Source organism: Cryptomeria japonica, chromosome 5, assembly GCF_030272615.1.
Source record: "Cryptomeria japonica chromosome 5, Sugi_1.0, whole genome shotgun sequence".
NCBI lineage: Eukaryota > Viridiplantae > Streptophyta > Pinopsida > Cupressales > Cupressaceae > Cryptomeria > Cryptomeria japonica.
Genome location: NC_081409.1, coordinates 190,458,921 through 190,474,087, shown reverse-complemented (window position 1 = coordinate 190,474,087; position 15,167 = coordinate 190,458,921). Strand labels below are relative to the sequence as shown.

General features: G+C 35.2%; 1 protein-coding gene across 1 annotated transcript; it reads left to right on the top strand.

Annotated features, from left to right (window-relative positions):
• Positions 1 to 12,267: 12,267 nt before the first annotated feature.
• On the top strand, positions 12,268 to 12,840 carry LOC131043288 (uncharacterized). The gene has a single exon (XM_057976483.2). The coding sequence runs from the start codon at positions 12,268 to 12,270 to the stop codon at positions 12,838 to 12,840; it is 573 nt and encodes a 190-aa protein (XP_057832466.2).
• Positions 12,841 to 15,167: the final 2,327 nt, after the last annotated feature.

The following is a 15,167-nucleotide window of genomic DNA, read 5'->3' as shown; positions in this document are numbered from 1 at the left end:
ATCCACTCTATTCTTCCTACCATATCTCCCATGTCCTCTAATCCATATCCCTTATCCTATCTATTCATTTCTTCTATCATCCAATTCTTTCTACAATCTTGCTTCACTCTAATTCATATCTATCTATCCTATCTATTTATTGCTTCCATCATCCAGTGCTATCTATATCCTATCTCTATCCATATCCCCTTTTTCATCCTCGATCTTGATCAAAACTATGGACAACAAATCTATTTCCACCTCAATGGGTCAGTCATCCATACATCCATTCCTTGTCTTGATATACATTGGGGCAACCAAATACATCTTTCTTCTAATCCAAAAACTCAAAAAAATCAAAATATCCAAAAACTCAAAAAAATCAAAATATCCAAAAACTCAAAAAAATCAAAATATCCAAAAACTCAAAAATATCAAAATATCTAAAAAACTCAAAAAAATCAAAATATCCAAAAACTAAAAATCGACAAAAAAATAAAAAATTCAAAGCATGAACACATCGACCATCCATCAAATCAAATCAACAACAGGAAAACTCTCAAAGTCTTGAATCAAACTTATCACATGTCTTGTTAATCAATTCATTACTTGAAATAAACATCAACATCAAACATGTCTTATACAGGGATAGGTACACTCGAAACCAGACAAATCAGTCTTATACGAGGTACTCACTCTTTGAAACCAGACATTCCTATCGATCATCAAGTCTTGATAATCAATCGATCTATCAACATCAACATCAAACATGTCTTATACAGGGATAGGTACACTCGAAACCAGACAGAACGGTCTTATATGGGGTACTCACTCTTTGAAACCAGACATTCCTATCAATCATTGAACAAATCAAAACAATGACATAGATCAATATGAATGTTGGATTTTATTCTAGTTAGCCTTATCTTTATCAATTGATGGTAGTACATGTTTCACAAATCATATTGTACATATCATATCCACCCATCTGAGGCATCGCCAGAAATTCACAAATGCTTATCAATCTTGGACATACTTAGTGTAGTCACTGTCATTGATTTATCTGAATTAGCTATCCAAATCATATACCACCATGGCTTGGTGATCAGTGTACATATCCATATCAATAACAAGGGGCAAAATCTTGACCTCGCTAGGGGCATTTCGCCTTCAAGATTTTCAACATCAGACCAAAAACGTAGCAAGACAACAAGGATCAAAACAACTAACAAATGCCAAACGACAATGCGAGAAGGCTAAACATCATAGACTTGAACTAATTTCAACTAAACAAAGATCTATTTGCAAGATGTTTTAATTGACAAGAATACATCCCAAATAGCATGCATGCTTACTTATGGTTGTTAATTTTTGCTTATCATATCTCCTAAGTGACTCAAGGATGTCTTACGACTAGAGAAGCAAGGAAGGAATGTGATGTTTTATTTGTCTTCTATCTATGAGTGAAGTCTTTTACCATGCAAATTTGTCCTACGAAGCGATCAGGTGGCATATCGCTGAGGGCATTTTGGATTTGTATGAGACAAAGGTTAACTCTTGTCTGTTTACGCAAGAAACACTCAGGTCATCTTGGTTCAATTATACCTCGATGCTTGTGTCATCTTGCAATATCAAAATCCATGTAAGCTATACTCAGGTCATTATGGTTCAATTATACCATGATGCTTGTATCAAATTTCAACAAATCAAGGCTCGATGATGAAAACAAAGGAAGCACTGGCACTTTGATCACAATAGATGGCAACATTGAGAACGAGAATGCATATTAAGATTTGCATTAGCTGCACATCATTATCATCTTAATCTTGCATTAAGTTGCATATCATTTTAATCTTTTATTTATTTTCACATCATTATCATTATCATACATCTCATTTTCAAGATACATCTCACATCTCATAAATCAAAGCAATGCATCATCACATTTTTCTTATCATGAATCATACATTCACAACACAATCAAAATCAAGAGCATTATTATCTAAGCATCAAATCATCCTCATAAAATCTCAGATCAAAACATAATCCATATCATTCATCATTCATCATTGCATCCCCCACATGCATATCTATCGCACCATCATGGAATCTTTCTTCACTTTCATATCTTCTATCATTCTTCTAAACTATCTTCATCATTCTTCTAAACTATCTTCATCATTCTTCCAACCTATCTTCTATCATTCTTCTAAACTATCTTCATCATTCTTCCAACCTATCTTCTATCATTCTTCTAAACTATCTTCATCATTCTTCCAACCTATCTTCTATCATTCTTCTAAACTATCTTCTATCATTCTTCTAACCTATCTTCATCATTCTTCCAAACTATCTTCTATCATTCTTCCAAACTATCTTCTATCATGTCTTATATAGGATATATTGTTCCTGAAACCAGATGTTTTGATCAGCTCTTATACAGGATATATCCTTCCTGAAACTAGATTTTTTGATCAGCTCTTATACAGGATATATCATTCCTGAAACCAGATGTTTTGATCAGCTCTTATACAGGATATATCATTCCTGAAACCAGATGTTTTGATCAGCTCTTATATAGGATATATCATTCCTAAAACCAGATGTTTTGATCAGCTCTTATATAGGCTATATCATTCCTGAAACCAGGCATTTTGATCGGTCTTATACAGGATATATCGTTCCTGAAACCAGACACTCGATCATTCATGTCTTATACAGGCGGTATCATTCCTGAAACCAAATGCTCAATCATCCATATCTTATACAGGCGGTATCATTCTTGAAACCAGACGCTTGATCATCCATATCTTATACAGGTGGTATCATTCCTGAAACCAGACGCTCGATCATCCATGTCTTATACAGGAGGTGTCATACCTGAAGCCAGACTTGATCTTAATCCGATCAATCTTAATCTCAATCCAATCAATCTAATCAATCTTATCAAACCCATGCATGCCATCACTATCTACTCTTGTATCTTTCAAACAACATTCTTCTTCTTTCGAGAGATCATTCATGCCTTGTGTGCACGAACGATCTCCCAAGGGGGCGTTATCATATCAAATATTGACATCAATTTCATATCAATTTCATATCAATATCATTCATCAAATCTGAGGCATCATATCGACTTTTCATATCAAATCAATTCTTCATATCTAGAGCATCATCAATATCTTCATCAAATCTAGGGCATCATATCGGCTTTTCATATCAAATCAATATTTTCATAACCACAACATCATATCAATCAAATTTTGACATCATATCCAATAGATTTTCTTTGAATCAACATGTGATCACACGTTAACTCAAAGAGGGGCAAAATGTAGACACCTAAAAGTTGCACAATGAATTAAGTGAATTTTATTCATTTAAATATTCTTAATTCTTCCTATTAATTAAATTAAGATTTAATTAATATACCCTTTTTCTATCTAAGCCATTTAACTAAATAACCTCCCTCTAGCCATTTTAATTAAATTTACATTTAATTAAAGATATCAATTTATCCCCTTTCCCATTTTAATTAAATCTACATTTAATTAAAATCTCATTTGCATTTAAATAAATCTAAATTTATTTATAAATCCCCCCACTTGCAAAATCCTACAAATGCAAGTTGGAACCAAATTAAAATAAAGCAATTTATTTTAATTAATTCTATTTTCCCTCACCCGCTTGCATTTTCCTACATCTCCCACTTGCATCCTAAATCCTATTCCCAATTTCTTCTAGACCCTTCTAATCACTTCTAAATTAACCTAACCCATCTTCTAAACTTTGTCACATCCCTAAACAAAGGGAAGTCACTTCTCAAACCCTTAAAGTCTTTGATAACCATTAAAGGCTTCAAGTCTTCAACCACTTAATTTTCCAAAGTCTCCCGAACCATTAATGGTTAATTCAACCCTCTTACATGGTTAGAGACTTTTTGCCTAACTTAACCTTCATCCAACCCAAGGGCCTCATCAAGCCTTTAATGCTTTGACCATGATTATCTCTTAATCATTTGCACAAGAGTTTATCCTTGGATTAACTCTTAATCCAATGGGTAATCTTAACTTAAGCTTGACCCTTACCCTCTAGATAACCATGAGGTCTTCTCAGGCATTTAATGTCTCCAACCCCTTTTCTCAACCAATCTTATGTTGACATTTGTCACCATTTCATTGGTGCCAAATGCAAACATGGATTCCCAACTTTCAATCTTGGCCCTTGTTAAGATTATCCAATCTTGACCATCCATTGCCCCATTTTCCCTATAAATAGAGACCATTCCTTCTTCAAAAAGATCAAGTCTTTTTGCATCAAACTTATAGTCTCATAATATTAAGCATATTATCTCTCTTTGATAGAATAGCATGTTAGATCATTTTGATAGCATTCCAATCTTAGATATGTCATGTTAGCTTCATCTTAGTATCATTTTCATACTAGTTCAAGCTTCATATCAATATCTTGCATCCTATCATCATCTAGTTTCATATCTAAATCATCACTAGGATCTTGGTTGCATTCCATTTAGATCTTAGAATCATTTAAATCTCGTTCTTTAGGTTGTCATCTTAAAGAATCAAGTGCTTTTCCAAGCTGAGAGCCACCTTGAATCTTGAAGATCCTTGGAGATAGAGGAGCATGGAACGATATTAAAGAGTTTAGATTCTTTTTAACTTGATTTGTTTGGATTTCTAACCTCTAATGCAATGTTTCATGTGTGTGTTTGAATTGTTTTCTCGTCTTGCAGGTTGATACCACATTTTTGACATACAGAAAGATTGTTGTTTTAGACAAAGGCCTATATCTGCACTTAAAGATAAAAAAGGTGGACGTACTCGTGCAACTTTTCAAATATCTCTTTCTTATTTTGACAATGCTATTGATATTGCAGGTGATGAGAAATAGAGGATGGATAAAGCCAAAATTGCAAATTTATTATAGTCTTCTATGAGTTCCACCTCTGCCCATGTTATCAGATCACGTAGTAGGAAGTGCAGTCAGAAACCCCTTGCAAGTTTACTTTCAGTAGAGTTGGATTCTAAGGGAGAAACTCAAGGAGCAATGGATACTGAGATGTAGGATGAGCCCATCACAAATCCTACAGATAAAGGAAAGGAAATCCAATAACCTAAGGATTCTTGGAACACCATGACCGTTGTCACCATTAACCAACAATCATCATGACCAAGGGAAACATCTACTACTCCTAAGTGGCTGAGTGCATCACTTACTAAGAAAAGGAATGTAATCCCTATTTCATTCCTAATGGAGGATATGGTCAGCAAATGTCTGGGAAGAACATCAAAGTCCAAGAAACTTAAAATGGAAACAATAATGGATGTGGATGATCAAACAAGACATTGGATTGCAGAAGTAGCTAGACCACTAATAGATAAGGAGGTTGACAATATCACTGAGAAAGAGTTCATCATTGAAAATAATGATCTAGGCATAACTTCCTGAGCTGCCAATGCTAAACATTTGGAGACTTCAACTAAAAGGATCCTCACTAGGACTTGGAAAGATGAAAAAGACAAAAATGAGATGAAGCAGATTATAATGCAAATGGCTCAATATATCAATGCTATATAGGATCCAAATCCTCGGCCTCTTTCCCAAGTTTCTTTGTTGTTTGATCCAAAATCGCCAATGAACCAAAGGTTACTTCATCAGGTTCAAATAAGCTGAATAATTACAGATGTCTTTAGTGAATGACTTGAATCAATTTCCTAGCAGGGAACTAGTTATATTTCTGATCTGGTCAAGGTGTTAAAAAATACAGTCTGTGGGTAAAGAGTTGCTAACAAAAATAGTTACTTGGGAAAAAGAAAAGAGTAAATGGCTGGCTGTATTGAAGTAGATGAGAGATACTCAATGATATGGAGTGATGAGCTTCCTAGCTAAAAAGATAGTGCACGACCTTGATGATAATGTACTCTTCATCTGCAAAGAGAATATTGATTGGAGAAACTTAATTATTGAGCAAGGGCATGATGAATCCATCAAGCTTCTAAAAGAATTAAAAGAATTGACTAATACTATGCAGAAAGACATGAAATGCATAGATCTTCAACTTCTAAAAGAGGATAAGAAGATAGTTGAGGACTCATCAAATATGATCCAAGTTTCCAAAAATTGAGTACAACAAATTCAAGAAGCAAAGTCCTTGACAATTGAATATTTATCAAAGATTGCAAGAATTGAATCTATGTTGGCTGTCTACTTTGATCATCTTGAAACACATAAGGGTAAGGTCATACAGGTAAGCAAAAAGAAAGAAGTATGGAAGCAGCGAATCCTACATATTGGTCTCCCACGTTACCAGCTCATTCTGAACTTCTCCTCAACCCACCTGGAATGGCGAAATATTTGAAGCACCCCTACATTGCAAGATAAAAGGTTGAAGCCACGTCATTTGCAGGAATCTGATCGTGTCTTTGTTGCTCGTGACTTATGCCACTTTTCGAGTTTAGTTATTGTTTTTCAGTTTTAAAAACTAAACTTCTTTAACTCTCAAGTGGAGTTAATCATTTGACTTTGGTTTATTTTTAACAGCCTATCATAGCCTGACGACTTTTTTATATTATTTTAGAAGTCTTTTTAAAGGTCCGTAAAACTTTGATTTGGAGGAGTAGACTTAATTTTCATTGAATTTCAATGTAGACATTTTGGGTACATGGATGGAATGATATTTTGATACGATCTTCAAATCTTTGTGTTTGAATGATAGAGCAATATTTGTTGGGATGTATGCTTATGTGCAGAATATTTTATTTCATTACTAGTTCTTTGTAAGTCTGTGAATTCATTGATCTTTCAAAAAAAAAGTGCTACATTGTCATTTAAATGATTTTGATCCCCCTTGTCCTGTGAGGCATGAGCGAGTATCAATCATCATTTATGATACATTGAGTATACTTGGTGGAATAAGTTTTATATTGAATGGATATATGCATGAGTAAAGTTTGTGATCTTTACATTTATTGATAATCACATTGTAGTGTTCTTTTGTGTTGACAAATGAATGTGAAAGCCTTTCTCGCTTTCTGGTGAAAAGTGTGTTTCTTTTTGAGTTATTTGCATTAAAATTCATTGAAAATCTTACGAGGAGTTGCACTCTTATGCAGAGGGTAAACTGAAGTTCGGTTCACCCAATTGTTGGTTCATTTTCTTTTTCATGAAGTGTATGAATGAGTCATCATTTAAAAAAATATATAAATATTAAAGGAAAGGAAAATCTGTTAACCAACATATTTGTGGCGACTCTGCTTGGGAGTCAAATAATAAGATTGGTTGCCTGGTTATAGGATACAAAGAACTATCTTGTCAATATTTAAAGTCTATTCGGTGCCATTAAAATTTTGCATTGTAAACAAGCTAGAGCCAAGAAGATACACTAGGTCTCAGAGGCGTGAAGGAATAGTTGATTGTGTCTTTCAAGAATTGTAAAACCTAAATTTTCAGCCATCCTTTTCACCTAAGAGATGAGCAAGAATTAGACCTCCTTCTCCATCCCCTTCACTCCCTGTATCCTCAGTTTGTCAAGCCCTAACCTTGCATGGTGCTTCCTTACCCAATGTAATCAATCCAACACCTCTTAATATCATTCTTCTAGTCGCAACCAACAATCCTTAGGGGGGCGCAGTAGGTTCGTTGAATCTTGGTCTAAATTTGAATGCTTTACCCAAAGGATAGAGAGATGACTTTCCTAAGTTCAATGGTGATGGGAAGGTCACAGTTGATGAAAATTTGAATGCATTTAATGTTTCATGTGGTGTAATAGTTGTCCAACATGAAGAAGTTGTAGTAAGGTTGTTTGTACAAACATTAACTGAAGCAGATGCAGATTGGTTTTATCATTTGCCAAATAGTGTAATAACAAATTGGCGAGATTTGAAAACTAGGTTTGAGGCTAGGTTCAAGGTAGCAGAGGATTAGCATTCCATTTTGTCTCAGTTATCTCAATTAAAAAAGAAATCCTTGAATCTATGAGAGATTTCATGGCTAAATATGATAAAATTGTTCATAAAATTCTTGTAAATCGAAAACCCTCAGATGATAACTTGAAACATTTTTTTTACAAACTCTATGCCCTCATAGATAAGTTTCTTGATTCGCAGACAAAGAGTTGCAACTCTAAATGATGTTAAAAACTTGTTGTTGAATTAGAAGATGACTTGATTACTGCGGGAAAATGGAAGAGAGAAGTGCAAGTGGCTAATGCGCAACCCTCTACTTCTTCAGACCCAGTAATTCAAACGCTGATGAATGATGTAATAATGCTCAAAAGAAAGTTACCCAAGGCTAGAACATCTTATTCATAGTGCTACCAAGACATACCAAGGAGGATTACAAATCAGTCTATGGGAACTGGGAATAAAGACTTACAACTGCCCTCGACTCAACAAAGATTAGCAATTGAAGCTCCACCACTAAAGGGGAATATGTGTGTTTTTCATCTCACTGATGATCATGATGGTAATTCTTGTCCATAGATGGTGTGTTATGCTTAGCTGATTGGTTCTAAAGAAGTTTTAAATGAAACAAGTGAAGAAGATTCTTTTAGGCAACCTGGCGACTCTAAAATCCACTTCCTGGAGTACGAGGCAGATTCAAAAAGAGGAGGTGATATTTTGGTTACCTTGGAGGAACCTTCCTATGTTGTACTGACAAGAAATCAACAGAATGTAAAACCTTAGGGTGCTCCCTCATCTTCTATTGTGAGTCCTAAAGGTAAGGACATTGTTTCTAGGCTTCATAATAATGATTATAGACTTCAAGAACCCTAGTTATTGAAATCTGTAGAGACTGAAGGTTCATTTGAAGAACACCAGCAGAATACCTTAAATTAAATCCCAAAGAACTTGATAGGCTAGTTAAGTTTGTAAAAGGAAATAATGCATATGTACAAGCCAACATGGTACAATAGTCAGTTAATGCTACATTGTCTTCTCAAGGTGATGTGTCAACTCATCTTGCTAATCATGAAGTCATTCCTAAAATAATACCCCATCAAACTGATGATATGCTATATGTTATTGAATCAAATCCTGGGCCTTTTTATATATCTTTGTTCATAAATGGTCATAAATTGAAATACTATATTATAGACTCAGGTGCCTTGGATAATATTATGCCATATGCAGTAGCTAAAGCTTTGGGTTTATCCTTAACAACAACCTTTGGTAGATGTTATTCAGTGGACTCCAAACAAATACCCTTATTAGGACAAATCAAAGATGCTCAAGTGGTCCTTGCTGCTCATCTAAGATAAAGAATTAAGTTAATCATTTTAATAGCTGATATCCCTGCTAGTTACTACATGTTATTAAGTCGCACATTTTGTAGAGACTTAGGGGACGAGATAAAGATGGATTGGTCTCAAGCCACCATTCCCATAGGGAAACAATGAGTCATTTTGCAACCTGAAACCAAATCTAAGTTCACCATTTTTCCCTTTGATGATCCAAAGGCTCAAATTTTGTACCATGAATGCCAATTTGGAAATTATATGATCTTATCTGATAATGAAGCTGCAGGGAATTTGTCACAACTGGAGGCAAAAGAGAATTTATGTTTGATGGAAGTTGTGCAGCATCAGGTTCTGGGGCTGGTGTAGCTCTCATACCTCCCTCTGCAGACACATTCCTTTTTCTTTTAAATTGGAATTCAAGAACACAAATAATATCGCCGAGTATGAGGCCTTGTTGTTAAGATTAGCTGAAGAAAAGAAATTGGGAGTAAAGCTTCTGCAAGTTAAGGGAGATGCAGAGTTGATTGTGAAATAGGTTAGAGGATTGTTCAGTGTGAAGAATAAGAGATTGAAGCATTACCAAAATAGAGTCTGGGATGAAATTGAAGGTTTTGATGCATTTTCTATTGAAGTTATCCCTAGAGAACAAAACTCTAAACTTGATTCTATAGCAGTTTCGGCTTCTCTATTGGATCCTCAAGCTGAGTTTACAAATGATACCTATCGAGTGGAATTGATATACCAACCTAGTGTGTCTAATAATTCCAATTTTTTGCAGGTGTTCGAGAATGACAAACAAATTAACAACTTCTTGCATTGCATAGAAATGTTCACTGCCACCTTCTTTGAAGGATCAGATGTTGAATGTAAGGAGTTTTTACCAGAGCAGGGTCGAGAAATGAATGATGGGGTAATACAATTAAAATGGAATAATATTCCTAAAGGGTTGGTCTCTTTAGAACATCTCTTTGATTGTCATGATGCCTATAAGAAGAGAAAAAATAAATAGATTCCTGCAGTCCAAGATGCTTGTGGTTATGAAAGAGTTAATATTGGAACCGAGGAAGATCCTAAGTATGTAAATCTAGGAAAATGTTGCACACCTACAGAGAAATAAAGGTTCATCACTCTCCTATTAGAATACAAAGATGTATTTGTTTGGTCTTATGATGACCTAAAGAACTTCAGGGAAGGAAAATTTCAACATCACATTCCTCTGAAGCCTAGAACAAGCCCTTTTTCGGAAAAAACTTAGAAACTTTAATCCCAAAGTTGCTGGAGCTATTTTTCAAGAGGTAGATAAAATGTTAAAAGCTAGGATTATATACCCTATTCACCATTCTACCTGGATAGCCAACATTGTCCCTGTTCATAAGAAAAATGGAGAGATAAGGATTTGTGTGGACTTTAGGAATTTGAATCAGGCCAGTCTCAAAGATAATTATCCATTACCTACTATGGATCATATTTTGCAAACAGTCTCTGGTTCATAAATGATGTCTATGCTTGATGGTTTTTCTGGTTATAATCAGATTAGTGTTTCAGAAAGTGACCAGCATAAAACTACTTTCATCACTCTTTGGGGTAATTTCGCCTATAATAGGATGCCATTTGGTCTGATAAATGCAGGGGTGACTTTCCAGCGGGCTATGGACTTATCTTTTAGTCATCTAAAAGATAAGATAATGGTTTTATATCTTGATGACCTAACCATCTTCTCGAAGAGGAGAAATCATCACCTAAGAGATTTAAGAAAATTATTGCAAAGGTGTCGGGAACATGGATGCCGTTGAACCCAAAGAAGTTAGTGTTTGGGGTTACAAAAGGTAAATTACTTGGCCACATTGTCTCTAAAGAAGGAGTTAGAGTGGATCCTGAGAGAGTAAAGGAAATTCAGCAGTTAAGTTTACCATCGAAAAGAAATGCAGTCAGGTCCTTCTTTGGGAAGGTAAATTTTCCGAGGAGATTTGTTCCAGATTTTGCATGAATCACAAGGTACATTGTAAACCTGATGAGTGAAAAATAAGTATTCAAATGGAATGAAGAGGGAAAGAAAGCATTTGAATCAGTAAAAGAAGCTATTGCTCAAGCACCTATTCTTGTTAATCCATATTTTAAGAAAGATTTTATCGTTTATTGTTATGCCTCGAAACATACCATGTCAGGGATTTTTCTACAAAGGAATGAAGAAAATGAAGAAGTTCCAATATCCTTCATGAGTGTTCCTCTTAAGAAGCATGGATTGAAATATTCCCTAATTGAAAAGAAAGCGTATGTAGTCGTGAAAGCTATAAAATAGTTCAGGTACTATATTCTTCATTCTCATGCAGTAGTCTATGTGCCACATTCTTCTTTTAAGAGCATTTTAACACAACAGGATATTGGAATGAATAATAGGGCCTCATGGATGTCTAAGATACATGATTTTAATTTGAACATTAAACCAACAAAATTGGTAAGAGGACAAGGCTTGTGTAAGTTAATTGCAGAAAGTAAGAATGAAGTGACTGAGGAACTACCCTTAGTCTTGTTTGTTGGACTTCAAGATTTGTGGTTTGCAGACGTTGCATATTACCTAACCTACGGGGACTACCCAGCGCATCTCTCTCCAAGAGAAATTTTTTGAGACTAAAGGCTGCTAAATATGTTATTTTTGATGATGTATTGTACAAAAAGGGTTTGGAAGGAACTATCTTATGCTACGTGGACAAGTCACTTCAAGAGTCACTGTTGAAAACCGTGATCATTTTTCATCAACAATAATTGCCTATAAAATCTTGATAAATTTCTATTATTGGCCAGGTATGCTCAAAGATGCATACGCCTGGGTAGATAAGTGTGAAAAATGTAAGTTATTCATAGGGAAGCCACAACTTGCAACATTACCTCTTAGACTGGTAGTTATTGACGAACCGTTCAAATAGAGGGGTTTAGATTTTATAGGCCCATTGTCACCTACCTCAAGTGCTAGACATACACACATACTGATGAGCACAGATTACTTCACCAAATGGGTTGAATCTATTCCAATGCGGAAGACAACTTCTAAGGTTGTTTGTAATTTTCTTAAAGAAAATATTCTGGTTCGATTTGGAGCTCCTCAGAACATTGTGGCTAATAATGCAACCAACTTCTCTTCTGTTGAGATTTCATTATTTTGTTATGATCATGTGATATCTCTTGCCTACTCTTCAGATTATTATCCTCAGGGTAATGACCAGGCAGAGTCAAGTAATAAAAATCTTATAAATATTATGAAGAAGTTGGTGAGTGAAAATTTTAAAGACTGGCACAAAAGACTGTATGAAGCTCTCTGGGAAGATCTCACATCTCCAAAAAGAGCTATAGGGATGTCACCTTTTGAACTAGTATATGGAATGGGGGTTCAAGTGTCACTTCCCTTAGAACTTGTAGCTTCAAAGTTACAGACTGTTATTGATGATGTACATTTTCAAGATTCTCTGAAGAAGAGGATTATGCATTTGATGAGGATTGATGAAGAAAGAGATAAATTGGTTGATCGGATTATAGAACATCAAATGAGGGTCAAGAAAATATTTGATAGGAGACCCAGACCACAAAAATTCATGTTGGGTCATTAGGTTCTTCTTTGGGACAGAAGAAGAGAACCAAAAGGTGCACATGCAAAGTTCAAATAATTATGGAAAGGACCGTTTTCAATTCAAGAGGTAAAATGCCCTAATTATTTCAAGCTAGCATATCAGGATAGTACTATTCTTCCCCTGACCTATAATGGGAAGGATTTGAAGTTATATCAATTGTAAAAAGGAGTCCCCTACAATTCTTGTACATAAGTTTTGTTGTGTTTGGGTTGTTGTTTTAGTTCTATTTTTGTGTTTGTTTTGGTCATTTTGATTTAAGGATCATTTGTGAAACCAGAGATCCTAAGGTTCATGTCTTGGTCCCTTAATGTCCTAGTCCCCAGTCAGAGCCAATGTTAGTCCTCCCTACTTTCATTAAGAAATTTCAAATTTGAAGGTCGCCTTTTAAATGTTTACTTTCTTTTCGGTCATGTATTTCTTCTCTTTGAACCCGAGTCATTGAACCTTTTCTAAGTTTAAAGTTCAATGCACGCTTTAAAGAATTTTCTTTGTGGCTTTGTTTTATGGTAAAACTGAGCGCTTTGTTGCAATTTGTATTGCACTTGAACCTTTGAACCTTTTTGGTTATGGGTTCAAGGTTCAAAGTTCAAATTCTTAAAGTCTGAAGTTCCATGTAGAATTGACACATGCATCATGAAGTGAATGTCATGGCAGGAAAAGAGAATATTTTGGGGATTTCAAAATGTTAGTTTCTAAATTATGACAAGCAATCATGATAATTCGTGAGTCATTTGATGGAATGACCCAAAATTAAATTCATGTTGGTTATACATCAAATCAGGCGTCAGCTCACACAAGCTTACTTAATTAGTACAACTAGCTAAGAATTGAGTGTGATTTTTTTCCATTTTTGTTGTAAAAGCTAGCAATTGTTTCTAGAACCTTCTCAGTAGCTGCAAAAGCGAGGAAAGTTGGAGGTATTGTATCTGCATTCAAGAAGATTTTCGAGAATTTGTTGTCTAGATCAGGTCAGTTTCAATTGTTCTCTCTTCTGCTGTATTTACTTGTTCTGGAAGCTAGCTTTTGTTTGTTCCCTTTGTTGTGTAGAAGAGTTTATTTCGTTCCTAAAATTGTCTGATAAATATGAGAGGGGCCATCATGAGGCCAACTCTGTCGAAATTAGGGCACACTTCTTGTTTAGTTAGCTCGCTTCCAGAGATGGGGGATACTTCATTAGCACAGGGGGACCTCTCCGATTTTCTTGAGAGAGCTAAAAACCCAGCTCAAAATTTTATGATGGAGAAAATTGTGAATAGTGGTTTGATTGAGGCCGCTACATTTCCCATCGCTGCACCATGCCCATGGTTAGTATTGGAATGTATGAACCGATATGATGCAAAGCATAGGTATCAGGAACATTAATGGTGAAGTGCTATTAAAAATATACAGGGAGACCGTAATGGCAGCTATGGGTATTCCTCATAAGGAGCCATCTTTAGACTGGACAATTGGCACTTCATATTCCTTCTTTTATGAGAACAAGAGCACTTATAAAAGTGTGATTGCCCAGAATTGGTTATTGAAAATTCAAAAGGGAGGTTCCAGATTACCAAGGCCACTTACTAGAGAGCACTTCATAACAAAGGTACGGGATATTGTTGTCCTGTTGAATAGGTTGAAAGGAAATGCTCATGCATTTTACTGGGAAGACAAGATGTATTTGTGCATCCAGTTTATGTTGAACAAAAGTGCCTATCTGGATTGGGGGAAAGTTGTTGCAGAGAGATTACATGAGAGTCTAAATAGGTTTGTAGGAATGAGTGGTTTTTATATGTATTTAGATTTGTTATATATGCTTGCTTGTACCCGGGATTGGAGTGGCTTGCATCATGAACCCTGGAATGATGGAATAAGGATATATGAATATTACCCTCACCTACAACAACAAAGATATTCAAAAAATTTCATGAGATGGAATGACATTTTTGCAGGAAGATTGGTTTATGAATTGCAAGGAAACACAAATAGGAGGTTGTCAACGAAAGCAATGGAATTTATTGGTATTTATGGTAGCTTCTTTATCTAATTTGATTAGTTCACATATATTAGAGTTGGCAGATTTTAGGGTGAACCTTTCAGGTTACCCAAATAGGTTTTGGATAGCTATGTTTTAATCAAAGTTAGTCGACAGTTAGCTTATATGGATAAGAAAAGTGGAGGGAAGTTCAGGGTGGTCTTTCTAGTATAATTTGGATAGTATAGTTGTGCATCGATTTTAGATGCCTTGAACCTTAAACTTGAACTCAAGAAGTTCAATCTGTAGTTGTATGTTGCAAGATATAAATTTGACAATCGAGGGTTTGTTA

Coding starts and splice junctions, on each gene's coding strand:
- LOC131043288 (XM_057976483.2), top strand. CDS start 12,268: ATGCGGAAGACAACTTCTAAGGTTGTTTGTAATTTTCTTAAAGAAAAT.